The following is a 15,068-nucleotide window of genomic DNA, read 5'->3' as shown; positions in this document are numbered from 1 at the left end:
CTTTACATTTCAAAGTGGCCGCAAGCTCCCGGGTCCGGAGACCCTCGAGCTACAGCAACCCTGGATCCGAGCAGTTTGACTGCTGCAGGGGTGGCACAATATATTTAATGTTTTAGCATATATAGCATAGAATGTGCCTGATTTGTTAAGAGATGTGCACCTTTGAATAATTTTGATGCATCTTACACTATTGTGCTTTTTATTAAGACTAATGTGAAATACAGCAGTTTTAATGAATTTCCTCCTGTGTTCTCTGAGCTCTATGGAATTATACACACGTGTCCAGCCTGACCTTTCTGTAAATTTTGATAAGGACTCCAAATTCTCCCAATACAAATCCAATACATTATCACAACCCAACGTGGTAGGACAATTCTCTACAGGCTACAATTTATATTACAACCATTGGATGGCCACATATAGACAAATATAGAATTGATATGAAATAATTTTGTGTATGATATGGGCATAGGTAAAGAAAACTCCTGAAGCTAAGAGCTTAAAAATCCCTTTAACCAGCTCTTATATTATGAAACACAACTGTGCAATGTCAAACTAAAGTACTTCTGCTATTATTGATGTAAAAAAATACTTTAGTCATTAATTGTTTTTAGAGAGCAAATGCAAAGAGTAATTGTAGCTCCGGTGTCCCTGCACTTCCCTGCCTCTCCCCAGCAGATGCAAGTTTATACAGTATGTCAGTCGGGAATTCATAGTAACCGCTGCTGCTAGGCTGCGTCTTGTCCCGCACTACCACAACCGTCCACATGTGCTCCTGCTCCCTCCTTCTCCCGGGGCTTGAGCATGGTGAACAGATCTCCTAGGAGTGTGCTTAGGGCGCGCATGCACAACTACCCTCCTCTTAAAGGGCCAGCATGCAATTTTCTGGAGGTGCCTTTCACCATGCTCCTACTATGGAGGTGCCTGTCCAATGTGCTTCGTTAGTTAGTCATCTCCTGCTAGCAAATTGTCAGTTCCTGTACTTCTATAATGTTACCCATTCCTGAGTGTGTCTTCCTATAGCTATCAGTACCTGCCATGCATATCATACCTGTCCATATCCACCTTTCTGTCTGTGTCTGTCATCCCACCTGCACCTGTCTGCACCTGTGTTTGTACCGGAGTCCGTTTTTTGTCCTGAGGGTCAGTTGCCACAGTCCCGGTCATTGCCCTGAGAGTGGTACCTGTTGTGTGCTTTTTGGCAGGTGCTTCGTTAAGCCCCTCCTACTAAAGAGTAAGCACGGGTTCCTCCTGTGGTATAGTGGTTCCACTTCTACTCTATCTAGCCATCTCAACATCAGTGGTGAGTGTTACAGTGATGAATGAGCCAACTCCTCCAATCATAACTAGACTGTGATGGCCCAGATATAAAATTATAACTCTGGGCCTCCCTCGGTCATTGGTCATACGTATGGGCCCCTGTAGCATTCTAAATCCTATAAAGACATATGAATTTCCACCGCTCCCACTTCATTATTCAGTAATGTACCCCATCCTGGTAAATATGTCCCCCATCCTGTAATATATGTTCCCCATCCTGGAACATATGTCCCCATTCTGTAGTATGAATGTGCTCAGTTTGGGCCTGATCTTGATATGAGGTCGTAATTCTGGTATATACTGTATGGTCCCAATTCTGGTATGTATGGTCTCCATCCTGGTATATATGGTATATAATGTCCCCATTCTGATACATATGGTCCCCTACCTAGAATATTTGGTTCAATTTCTGGTATACATGGTCTCCATCCTGGTATATCATAGAATCATTCAATAGGAGGTAAAAGAGAAAGCGATGTGTAACAGGGCGCTGCAGACCATAAATGAAGGAATAATAATTTATTTTATTGTACTACACATTTCAAGGACTGTGCTGTCATCTTCCTCAGGTGCTCTTACATGTAAGAGCACCTGAGGAAGAAAACAGCACAGTCTTTTTAGACGCGTAGTTCAATAAAATAAATTATTATTCCTTCATTTATGGTCTGCAGCGCCCTGTTATACACCGCTTTCTCTTTTACCTCCTAATATCTATCTCTTTGCATTTTTGCAATTGAGATGGTGTATGGTGCAGCAGCAGACAAGGAAGGATCTATTCACCTCCATCATAGGAGGGGATTGACTGGAAGTACACAAACTTCACTGCCTGGTAAGTCTCCTAACCGCACCTATTGTTACTCGCCCAACTACAGCAGCCTGATGAGAAACTGAGGAACACCTTTCCTGCCACACTTGGAGACAGTGCTACTGCAGATTCCTCTGTGTCTGAGGCCAGGCAATGACTGTAGTTGTGCAGGGGTGCACAACCTTCGGGGTGAGTAGTACCTCACATTTAATATATGTCACTATTTCTAGCAGGCTCACACAGAGCACACTTTGTTTTTTCTATTTTTACATGCATAGAATCATTCAATGGTAGAGTTGGAAGGGACCTCAAGGGCCATCGGGTCCAACTGCTACCAGTGCAGGTTTTCCTAATTTATTAGAGATATATATTTATCAAGCTTCAGTTTCAAAATTTCCATTGATGGAGAGCTCACTACCTCACATGGTAGCGTGTTCCACTCGCTGACTACCCTCACTGTCAGAAAGATTTTCCTTATGTCTAATTTGTATCTCCTTCCTTTCAGTTTCATCTCATTACTTCTTTGTGCTCATGAGAATAGAGTAGTTCCTTCTGCACTGTGACTACCTTTCAGATATTTCTAAACCGCTATTAAGTCTCCTCTCAGCCTTCTCTTTTGCAAACAAAACATTCCTAGTACTTTTAGCCAGTCTTCATATGACATGGTTTGCAGATCATCTACCATCTTGTTCTAAAATTGCATGTTTTATTTCAGAAATATGCACAAGTGAAGTTACAGCAAAGCACTGCTATTTGATTTGACAGGTGCAACAGGGGTATGAATATGTGGGTTTAGTTTTGCGGCCTACTCTCGCCCCTGTCTTCTTGCTTTGCCTGGTAGATGCTACACTGTGTGCAGAATTATTAGGTAAAAGAGTATTTTGATCACATGATACTTTTTATACATGTTGTCACACTCCAAGCTGTTTAGGCTTGAGAACCAACTACCAATTAAGTAAATCAGGTGATGTGCATCTCTGTAATCAGGAGGGGTATGGTGTAATGACATCAACACCCTATATAATGTGTGCTTAATTATTAGGCAACTTCCTTTCCTTTGGCAAAATGGGTCAGAAGAGAGATTTGACGGGCTCTGAAAAGTCCAAAATTGTGAGATGTCTTGCAGAGGGATGCAGCAGTCTTGAAATTGCCAAACTTTTGAAGCGTGATCACCGAACAACCAAGCGTTTCATGGCAAATTGCTAACAGGGTCGCAAGAAGTGTGTTGGGCAAAAAAGGCACAAAATAACTGCCCATGAATTGAGGAAAATCAAGCGTGAAGCTGCCAAGATGCCATTTGCCACCAGTTTGGCTATATTTCAGATCTGCAACATTACTGGAGTATCAAAAAGCACAAGGTGTGCCATACTCAGGGACATGGCCAAGGTAAGGAAGGCTGAAAAATGACCACCTTTGAACAAGAAACATAACATAAAACGTCAAGACCGGGCCAAGAAATATCTTAAGACTGATTTTTCAAAGGTTTTATGGACTGATAAAATGAGAGTGACTCTTGATGGGCCAGATGGATGGGTCAGAGGCTGGATCAGTAAAGGGCAGAGAGCTTCATTCCGACTCAGACGTCAGCAAGGAGGAAGTGGGGTACTGGTATGGGTTTGTATCATCAAAGGTGAACTTGTGGGACCTTTTCGGGTTGAGCATGGAGTGAAGCTCAACTCCCAGACCTACTGCCAGTTTCTGGAAGACAACTTCTTCAAGCAGTGGTACAGGAAGAAGTCGGTATCATTCAAGAAAAACATGATTTTCATGCAGGATAATGCTCCATCACATGCATCCAACTACTCCACAGTGTGGCTGGCCAGTAAAAGTCTAAAAGATGAAAACTTAATGACATGGCCCACTTGTTCACCTGATATGAACCCCATAGAGAACCTGTGGTCCATCATAAAATGTGAGATCTACAGGGAGGGAAAACAATACACCTCTTGGAACAGTGTCTGGGAGGCTGTAGTGGCTGCTGCACGCAATGTTGATCGTAAACAGATCAAGCAACTGACAGAATCTATGGATGGTAGGCTGTTGAGTGTCATCATAAAGAAAGGTGGCTATATTGGTGCCTTTTTTGGGGGGTTTGTTTTTGCATGTCAGAATTGTTTATTTCTAAATTTTGTGCAGTTATATTGGTTTACTTGGTGAAAATAAACAAGTGAGATGGAAATATATTTGTTTATTATTAAGATGCCTAATAATTCTGCACAGTAATAGTTACCTGCACCAACAGATATCCTCCCACGATAGCCAAATCTAAAAAAAAGAACCCCACTCCAACTTCCAAAAATATTAAGCTTTGATATTTATGAAACTTTGGGGTTGATTGAGAACATAGTTGTTGATCAATAATAAAAAAATCCTCCAAAGTACAACTTGCCTAATAATTCTGCAAACAGTGTAGAACTGATGACGCTGTGTGGCCAGCCAATCACTCTAATGCCACAATCAACATAGCTGTGGCATTACAGTGTGTGGCAGCCAATTCCTGCATGTGGGCTGACTCTGTATAGAGTGCCAACATGCAGGGAGGGGGAGCCGAGCATGTGCCTGAGCATCTCGCTAGTCGAGTACTGAGATGCTCGGATGAGCACCGAGTAGCGGCGAGCATGTTTGCCCATCCCTACCAACCAACAGTAAAGGGCCTGTCTGCATCCTGCATAAAAATGGGAAAAAAGGGCAATAATAAGATGAAAATTATATACACAATACATGAAGTATTGGTAAATATTTTGGTCAAAATTTACAAGCTGGTGAGATAATTAATTTATCTCACCAGCTTGTAAATAATATAATATTTACATAAACAAGTGAGATGAGAATATATTTGGTTTTTATTAAGTTGCCTAATAATTCTGCACAGTAATAATTACCTGCACAAACAGATATCGTCCGAAGATAGCCAAATCTAAAAAAACCCACTCCAACTTCCAAAAATTATTAAGCTTTGATATTTAATGGTCTTTTGGGTTGATTTAGAACATAGCTATTGATCAATAATAATAAAAAACCTCTAAAATACAACTTGCCTAATAATTCTGCACATGGTGTAGACTGAATGGGATCCTTCCAGGTAGGACATAATTTCTATTACGTGATAGGGTCACGTTCGAAAAGCAGCCCATATAGCATAGCATCTACCAAGGCCAGACAGGCAGACAGGATCGGGAGCAGATAGCAAAACCCGACCCAGCAGTGCATTGCTGTAACTTTACTTGCACATATTTCCCAATCACATCCAATCTCAGTACAAAAGGTATACTTAGATTCAGCATCCTACTGCCAGTATAGCACTGGCCTTACTTTATATATGAAAATCCTGCTGGTTGGTTCTCTATCTCCTTTTTCCACAGAACATAACTACTCACTTAGGGGTAAACTAAATGATGAAGCAACATATGGTAAGTATATCTAAGTTTATATTTTTTTCTATTGACTTTTAGTAACGACTTATGGAATTTCTCTACTGATTCATAAACTTGCATCTGTTATTAGTATGGACCATCAGCAATCCTAAGAATAAAGCTCTGCAAAGCCCTATCTGCATAGAGCAGAGGTTGAACATGTATCAAAGGTATGCTTAACTAGCCCTGGCAGTCCTATAGAGAATGAATGGTGCTAAGGTGTGAATGATCGACATCTGCTTCATTCAAAATTGTACTGAATGTAGCAGAGTCCCATTCTCAGGCACACTGGAGGTGCCAATAGACAAATTCTACTGATCTTTAATTATTCTCTTATCCTATTAATAGTGAATAACTTAAAAATTGGGTTTAACCCATTAAGGAATCATCATAGTTTAAAATTCGATTTCGTTGTGACTGTTATGTACAATTTGTATGAACACTAAACTCACCACTTTTAACATTTAGTATATGATGTTTGTCCAGAGACCAGCCTCCAAGATTTGATGGATCAAGTTCAAATCCTTGCAGAACTGCTGTTCTTTTTTCCCATAAAATAAGACCCAGGCAAGTTTCATATTCAAAGCCAACGGAGACTAAAATGAGCACAAAGAAAAATATTAAATCTAGCGATAAGGACCAAAAGCAAGCTCCAATCAAACATCACAATTGTAAATTTGAGAAGACAAAAATAATACATATTACTAAAAGTGAGAGGCCTTTTTAATTATGTAGAATGACAGGAACGGTATGTGCTGTTGTAAAGAGCAGAAGAAATTATGCTGAGGCATACACGTAAACATAGTGAATAATCTAACAGTAGATAATATATAAATAAGAACATTTTGAATAATGGAGATCTGCCGCTTTTTTTTTTCTTTTTACGCTTACAGTTTAATAGTTCATCTTCTTTCAGATGCTTAGAACATTTTCAGTATTGTGATAAATGATGCTATCTTCCCTTTGTACTTTTGTATTCTACACAGAGGTTGTGCTGAAGCTGAATTTCTTATACAAAAGATCTAATAATTTTGGAGGTTTTAATATTCTAAATATACAGTATATCTTAATTTTACTTCCATTGGAATTATTTAGTGAAACAATAATTTGGAAGTGCTCCTAAATGTTTTAAGATGAATTTTACAATAATATCTTGTTAACGTTGTCAGCTTAGAAAGCACTGTTAATAGTTAATTTGTGCTTGTGGTTATAAAATTAGATACAAATGCAAGATTTATAGGGAAGAAAAATAATCTACTATGAGACAGAAGCTAGCCATACTCTAGAAATTTCAGACTGCCGTTTTCTGAACAATTTCTGTCCCCAGTTGTTATGTGAAGGTTGTCATTCTAGGAATACAATATATTCATAAATGATCAATCCAATTCTACTTTTGTCTGGCCAGTTATTGCCTAACTAACGTTTCAAGAAACTGTTAATGACTATACCAGCCATACAGAATCTTTCATAAATCTGTCTCCAGTGGTGTCTGACACAGAATATAGCCAACCAACTACAATAATAGTCAGTAATACTATAGTAGTATAGTAGGAACTTAAAAAGGTTATCTTATTCTTTCTTATCAAGAAGAATAGAATACATAGAACAAAATATTACTGCAATTACGTAATATTACAATATTTTCCCTGCATGAGTCATGACTCACTGCAGAACTCAATGGCAGGAGGGAACAGCAGAGAAGCTGTGGCAGGTGTTGAAGAGGGGATTAATTCATGCAGAGACAAGAGACTTCCTGTTTCTATACAGAGCAGAGAAAATAGAAGAATTTACTGGATAGAAAGGCAAAGCGAATAATTGAAATTATACAGTGCCGTATAATATGATGATTGCAATATATTAAGAGTACAAAAACTTTGATGGGAGTACTTCTTTAAAGTTTCTTTAGCAGTTTTCCCTGTTGTTGCTTGAAACAGAATAGAATTGTTACATGACATGTAACAATGTAAAGGTGTACACCAAAGGTTTACGTTATAGATTCAAGCATGGTCTCTGTATAGACATATGGAACAAATATTGTATCTAAAGTGACAAAGTCTGACAAAATTATTAAGCTTTAAAGTAGCCAAAATGCAGATTAGGTTTTGTATATGTAATGAAAATCCTAGTAAATACAGTAAATGCTTACATTAAAAGTGATTATAGTGTACATATCATGATAATGAACTTGTTACTTGGGCTACTGAAAATAAAGACATTTGTTAATCAGTAGCACATACCTACAGCATCTGACAATCCATACACTTTCTGACCATATGCATCATTTTTGTCCCAAACAAATGTATAAGCTAAATTTGGAGATGCCTGGAAAGTTTTTTGAAATAGGTGTCCTTCTACTGCCACCATCAAATGAACTTTGATTAGGTTAAGTGGAACAGTTGACTGAGTCATAGTGATCTTCAGCAATGACTTGTATCCAGGAGTTCGAGAGCTCAGATAACAAAGTCTTAGATTTGAGCCAGGCATCTCAATATCCTCATGAAGAACCTAAAACATGAAAATAATTAAAATACATTTCACAAATCAATAAAAATTCTACAAATAGGTAATAAACCACAAATTCCATAACAATATTTTCACTATCTGAAAGGTATGTTTACCGCTTATGACCAGTGGAACTAAATAACATCCAATCAGTACTCGGCATTGCCTTCTTACACTACCAGACTGGTGCATGCCTGATGTGCACTGAGTGATATGTAATAGATTCTACAAAGCACATAGGTTGCCATTGCTCTCAGCAGTACAAGTCCTGTTTACATAAAACCAGAGGTTGGGATACACCATTGATACAATCTGTGCAGCTGCATATGAGTCCAAGAGGTAAAAAGGACCATTTCCACATCAAAAGTCTAAAGTCACAAACAGCTTAAAGTCACAGACACATAAATAGGTGTATTATGATGACGCAACAATACAAAAGGAAAATTGATCAGCTACTCCCCAGTCTGCTAACATAGATTGCTCATATGGGTGTGGTGCATGGGGAATCAGGCCGGTCCCTGGCTACAAAACAAATTGGACCCAAATGTGCAGAAATTCCAGCATCTGCAAATAATTTCTTCTCAGGATAGAATGTTCATAAAAATAAACCTTTATTCAAGCCATAAAATAGTAAAAACAAATGAACGGCAGACAGACGGGTCTACGTGTTTTAGCCGTCTACATGTTTCAGGCATGATTAACCCCTTAACGACCGCGGGCCGTAAAATTACGTCCTAGCGGTCATAACGTTACTGCCCGCGGTCTGCTGCCGGCAGCATGCTGCGATCGACGCACATCTCAGCTGATTTTCACAGCTGAGATGTGTGCCTGCTAGGCACGAGCAGAATCGTTATCTGCTCATGCCATTTAGCCCCTTAAATGGCGCTGTCAATATGTGACAGCGCCATTATAAGTTCGAACGCGGTAAACTTTTACTTACCGCCCGATACCGGAAGTCACGTGATGCGATCCACGGCACAGTGAAAAAGAAAGTGAGCGTATCTGCTGTTTACAGCTGTATAGCTGTGATCAGCAGATAGTGCAGTGCGATCGGACTGCTGATCGCAATAGCCCCCTAGGGGGACTAGTAAAATAAAAAAAAAAAGAAGAGAATAAAAAGTTTTAAAAAATTAAAAAAAAACCAAAAAACCTAAAAGTTCAAATCACCCCCCATTCACCCCATTGAAAATTAAAGGGTGAAAAAAATAAAAAATACACACACATTTGGTATTGCCGCGTTCAGAAACGCCCGATCTATCAAAATATAAAATCAATTAATCTGATCAGTATACGGCGTAGCGGCAAAAATATTCCAAACGCCAAAACGACATTTTTTTGTTGCAACAACTTTTGCGCAAAATGCAATAAGAGGCGATCAAATCGTAACATCTGCGAAAAATGGTACCGTTAAAAACGTCAGCTCGAGACGCAAAAAATAAGCCGTCACTAAGCCATAGATCCCGAAAAATGCGAACGCTACGGGTCACAGAATATGGCGTAAAACGTGTGCCACTTTTTTTGGACAAACTTCCGATTTTTTTTAACCCCTTATATAAAAGTAAACCTATACATGTTTAGTGTCTACGAACTCGCACTGACCTGAGGCATCACACCCACAGATCAGTTTTACCATATAGTGAACACAGTGAATAAAATATCTCAAAAACAATAGTGCTATCGCACTTTTTTTGCAATTTTTCTGCATTTGGAATTTTTTTGCCGTTTTCCAGTACACTATATGGTAAAACTGATGATTTCATTTAAAAGTACAGCTCGTTCCGCAAAAAATGAGCCCTCACATGACCATATTGACTGAAAAATAAAAAAAGGTTACGTCTCTCAGAAAAAGAATGTCGAAAAAAAAAAACGGAAAGCGAAAAATCGGCCGGTCGTGAAGGGGTTAAAGGGCTCAAGCCTGAAAGACGTAGACCCGTCTGTCTGCCGTTCACATGTTTTTACTATTTTATGTCTTGAATAAAGGTTTGTTTTTATGAACCTTCTATCCTGAGAAGAATTTTTTTACAGATGCTGGAATTTCTGCACATTTGGATCCAATTAGTATTATGATGAACTATTAGGTCATGCCGGTGACTTGCACGGCTGGTAAGCGCTGCCCTACTCATTGCGAGCACCGCTCTACTCCTCCCAGTGTCAGTTCATCTTGCAAGCTTCCACTTGCAACAGATCCAACACTACTACATCCTCCTGTTGCTGGAGAGTCTCTATCCGGCAGTAGTGAGGTGTCGCTAGACTCGGCAGGAGTTTAATCATCTGAGTCCTGGGAGTCTTGTTTCTCTGACCTAAACCTTGCCAGCAGTGAATAAATTAGATAGCTCCCCTCTCTCCACACCTTGCCTGAGTTTTGTTCCAAGTCAGTTACTATCTTTGGCGCGATCTGGCTACCTTTCTGTTTGACCCTCTTGTTTGACATTTTTTGTGTTTTGCTATCTCACAACCTGGAATTTCATTGATTTTTTTTTTTTTTTGAAGGTTTGCATCAGTTCATGGAAATAACACACAACTGTGAAGATTAGTTTGTTTTCTTTTTTATTGTGAAGCAAACAACAAATAAGACAAAATAACAGTATGCATAACTATCTACCCCCCTAAAGTCAATACTTTATAGAGCCTCATTTTGAAGCAATTAGAGTTGAAAGTCACTTTGGATAAGTCTGTATGAGCTTTCCACATCTTGCCAATGGTATTTCTATCCATTCTACCCATAGGGCGGCACGGTGGCTCAGTGGTTAGCATTGCAGCCTTTCAGCGCTGGGGTCCTGGGTTTGAATCCCACCAAGGACAACATCTGCAATGAGTTTGTATGTTCTCCCCGTGTTTGCGTGGGTACTCTGGTTTCCTCCCACACTCCAAAAAACATACAGATAGGGAATTTAGATTGTGAGCCCCAATGGGGACAGTGTTCCTGATGCTTGTAAAGTGCTGCGGAATATGTTAGCGCTATATAAAAATAAAGATTGAAGATTGATTCCTCAAATCAAAATTGCTTCAGCTTCTTCAAGTTAGATGGTTTCCTCTGTTGATCTGTATTCTTCATGTCTGACCGCAAGTTCTCAATTTGTTCTGTGCTTTGTGCTGTGGCCAGTGGGTCTGCAAATCCCGTGCTTGTTCTGCGAGCAATACACTTTGTATGATCTCAAATAACTGACAAACTGAAATACATTTGGCTCATGAATATCCCTGTATTTCATACCATCCATCTTCCCATCAACTTAGATCATATTTTCTGACCCTGCTTATGGAAAAACATCACCATAGTTTAATACTGCCAACAACATGTTTCACTGTGGGGATGGTGTTCTTGGGGTGAAGAGCTGTGTTGGTCTTGGCCTTAATTAGGACACTCCAATACGTTTACATGTTTCTTCTTAAACCACTCGAGTGTTATTTTATCAGTACACTTTGGGTCATTGTCTTGTTGGAAGGTGAACCCTTGTGTAATGACTTTACCAGTATACCCACACTGTCCTGCTCCACTCCCCTGCAGGGATGCCAGCATTCTCACCTTCCCAGCTGCCCACCAGTGTCTGCTCTGTCCCCGGTCTCTGCTGTTATCTCCTAGGGCCTGCACACGCTGCACAGGCCTCCTGGGAATTCTTGTAGTGTGCGTTCATGGAGATTCCCCTTTTCTTAAAGGGCAGTATGCCCTGACCAGGAAGTGACTCTCTGCTCAACTAAGAGACATCAGGTATTCAAGGCACCTTTCCCTTAAGGGGGGTGCCTGGGCAATGAGTTCTATATGTTTCTAGTTCTCAGGTCCCTTTGTGTGCTGCTGCTGCTGCTGTTACTGTGCTGTGTGCTGTTGCAGATTCCTATCTGTATTTCAGTGCACAACAAGTTCGCAGCTGCTTCTAGAACTATCCACGCTGACAAACGCCTACAATATTTTCTACCCCTGCTACAAGTATCTACGTTGGCCGCTGCTACTGCCATCCCGGCTGAATCCACGACACCGGCTGCTGCTCCTGCTTCTACCATCAGATACTGTCAGTGATTGCATCCCTGGGGCCAGCTGTAGCATCATCAGTCTTCCTGAGTGGCAGCTGGTCTCCCACCTGTACCGCAACTCCTTCACCATCAAAGGCTCTGGTAGAAATCAGGTATGCTTCCGTAGTCAAGCACTTTATGTTTTCTGTGTGCTGTGTGCTGTGTGCTGTGGTCCAGTGGGATTGCAAATCCCTTGCTCGCGCTGTGAGCAATACACTTTTTCTGAGTCTCAAATCACTGACAGACTGAAATAGGTTTTGCTCATGAATATCCCTGTATTTCATACCATCCATCTTCTCCTCAACTCAGATCATTTTCCTAAGTAAAGGCTTTTTTTCTGGTCACTTTCATAAAGGTCAGCTATATGGCGTGTATGGTTTATTGTGGTCGTATGGACACTCTAGTCTCTACTTGGGAACTCTGCAGCTCCTTCAGGGATACCTTTGGGCTCTGTGCTGCCTCTGTGAATAATACCCTCATTGTTGGGGCTGAGATTATTGTGGGAAGGCCTCTCTTGACAGGTTTCTTGCAGTACCATGTTCTTTCCATTTGGTGGTAATGAATTTGATGGTGCTCTGGGGATCATTAGAGATTCGGATATTTTTTAGGACCCAACCCTGACTTGTAAAGTACTTCTTAACAACTTTGACTTGTTTGGAGATCTCCTTGGTCTTCATGGTGTTGTTTTGGTTAGTGGTGCCTTTCGATTAATGGTGTTGCAGGCTTTGTGGCTTTTCATAGAGGGCGTGTATATACTGATAGACTATGTGACACTTAGATTGCATACAGATGGACTTCATTTCTCTAAACATGTGACTTACGAAAATAATATTTTGCACCAGAAATTTTTAGTGGCTTCATAGCAAAAGGGGTGGATGCATATGCATATGACAATTTTCTTTTTTTTTTATCCCATAAATGTACCGTATTTTTCGGACTAAAAGACGCACTTTTTTTCCCCCAAATGTTGTTGGAAAGTGGGGAGTGCATCTTATAGTCTGAATGTAGGGCTTAGGGGAATGAGTGTGCTGCGGTGGAGCGGGTCATCGGCAGCACAAGCAGGCTGTAGCAGCACCTGCCGTAACCACGTGGGCCCGCTCATTTCATATGCAAGCCCATCCTCCCACCCATCCTCTCTCAGCGCTGAAGCCGGCACTGACAAGTGGGTACGGTGATGGGTGGGGGGGTGCGTGCATAGTAAAGAGCCGGCCCGCGTGATCACCCCTGGCAACTACAGCCTGGTGCAGTGGCGTACCGTCAATAGAGGCAGACCACGCCACTGCCATGGGGCCCCTGATGTGAAGGGGGCCCAGCCCTGGCTGCCCGCTGTGTGTGCATTCTCACTTTCATACTTCCCAGCACCAGCGGGCTGCCCTGGGGAGGTCACTAAGCAGCTGATTGTAGCTGCTGGGGGCCCGCACTGTTCAAATAGCTGCAGGCTGCTGCAACATCGATATATATGCAGACACTGCACACCGCGCGGCCTCTGTGAGAGATGCCAGGAGGAGGACAGCCAATCAGGAGAGGAGGCGGAGCTTGTTCAGGACAGCGCGGGAGATTGAAAGATGAAAACACAGAGCAGGAGAAGCAGAGAGCATAATGAGCAGAGCATAGAAAACAGAGCAGAGCAACAAGGCAGAAGCAGTAGAATCAGCACAGCAAACAGAGAGCAGAGCACACAGAGAGAAGCAGAGAGCAGAAGAACCAGAAAGAAAAGCACAGGACAGGATCTGAACACAGCCAGACCTCAGGAAGTGCAGCAGAGAGGGGAGCCACTAATATCTCTCACAGCACAGGAGCAGGTGAGCATTATAATGTACAAATGTCTGCCTGTAACACTACAGAAAGAAACTGCCCTGTGCTGTGACATCACTGTGTGTATTCTCCCTGCACTGTGACATCACTGTGTTCACTACCTTCGTACAGTTACATCACTGCATGGTACCCCTGTACTGTGACAGCACTGCATGTTACTCCTGTACTGTGACATCACTACATGTTACCCCTGTACTGCGACAGCACTGCATGTTACCCCTGTACTGTGACAGCACTGCATGTTACCCCTGTACTGTGACATCACTACATGTTACCCCTGTACTGTGACAGCACTGCATGTTACCCCTGTACTGTGACATCACTACATGTTACCCCTGTACTGTGACAGCACTGCATGTTACCCCTGTACTGTGACATCACTGCATGTTACCCCTGTACTGTGACAGCACTGCATGTTACCCCTGTACTGTGACAGCACTGCATGTTATCCCTGTACTGTGACATCACTGTACCCTATACTATGCAGAGTTTTACTATAACTCCTAAGACTATAAAGAGGGACATAATCGTTACCATGATATGGGGGAGACAGATGTGAAAATGTATATTGTGTGTGTGGTGAGGGGCATGAAGGAGGACATCGCTACATTAGGCCAAGTTCACACACTGCAGCTTTTTGGGGGGATTTGTGGTGTGAATCCACTGGTCTTGGTGCAGTGAGCTCTGCTTATTAACTGGATGGTAGCTGTATTCAGACTCTGTGGTGATAATATTTGGTCATGGTGTGGCGGCATTATTGTGCAATGTATAGTAGTATTATTGGTTTTGATATGGTGGGTGTTGTTTAGTAACACTATATAGAATGTGTTATCTGGTAATTGTATGACTATTTTGCTGATGCATTACTAAAAAGAAATGTAGATATTTATAGATTTATAATTGAATTATTTTTATGGTGGCAGTAAATGTATCAGTAATTAATGTGAGGCACTTGCTAGGACTATTTTTTATTACTATTTACTCTGGAGTTCTTTGGTTTGTTGGCTGCGGCGCATTCCACTGTTTGCAGGCGCTGCGGTGCTCAGCGAGTGTAAGCCACTGCGGTACTCAGCGAGCGTCAAGCCCTGTGGTGCTCAGCAAGCGTCAGGCACTGTTACTTTGGCTGCTTTGGTTTGAAAATCACAGTGCATGCTAGGAGGCTTAAATGAGTCATGATCAGGGGGCAGACACTGCGGTCACTGTTGCAG

General features: G+C 41.4%; 1 protein-coding gene across 6 annotated transcripts in view; it reads right to left on the bottom strand.

Annotated features, from left to right (window-relative positions):
- The window catches only part of TENM2 (teneurin transmembrane protein 2), a 4,009,156-nt gene that overhangs the window by 929,030 nt on the left and 3,065,058 nt on the right, over positions 1-15,068 (bottom strand). For all 6 annotated transcript variants that reach the window (XM_075344552.1, XM_075344547.1, XM_075344548.1 and 3 more), the window contains 2 exons: positions 7,776-8,043; positions 5,991-6,134 (listed from right to left, as the gene is read on the bottom strand). In XM_075344552.1, the coding sequence (XP_075200667.1) occupies positions 5,991-6,134; positions 7,776-8,043 (412 nt within the window). The remainder of the gene's footprint in view (positions 1-5,990; positions 6,135-7,775; positions 8,044-15,068) is intronic.

Source organism: Anomaloglossus baeobatrachus, chromosome 4 (genome assembly GCF_048569485.1).
Source record: "Anomaloglossus baeobatrachus isolate aAnoBae1 chromosome 4, aAnoBae1.hap1, whole genome shotgun sequence".
NCBI classification, from domain to species: domain Eukaryota; kingdom Metazoa; phylum Chordata; class Amphibia; order Anura; family Aromobatidae; genus Anomaloglossus; species Anomaloglossus baeobatrachus.
This window is presented reverse-complemented; position numbering and strand designations above follow the sequence as displayed.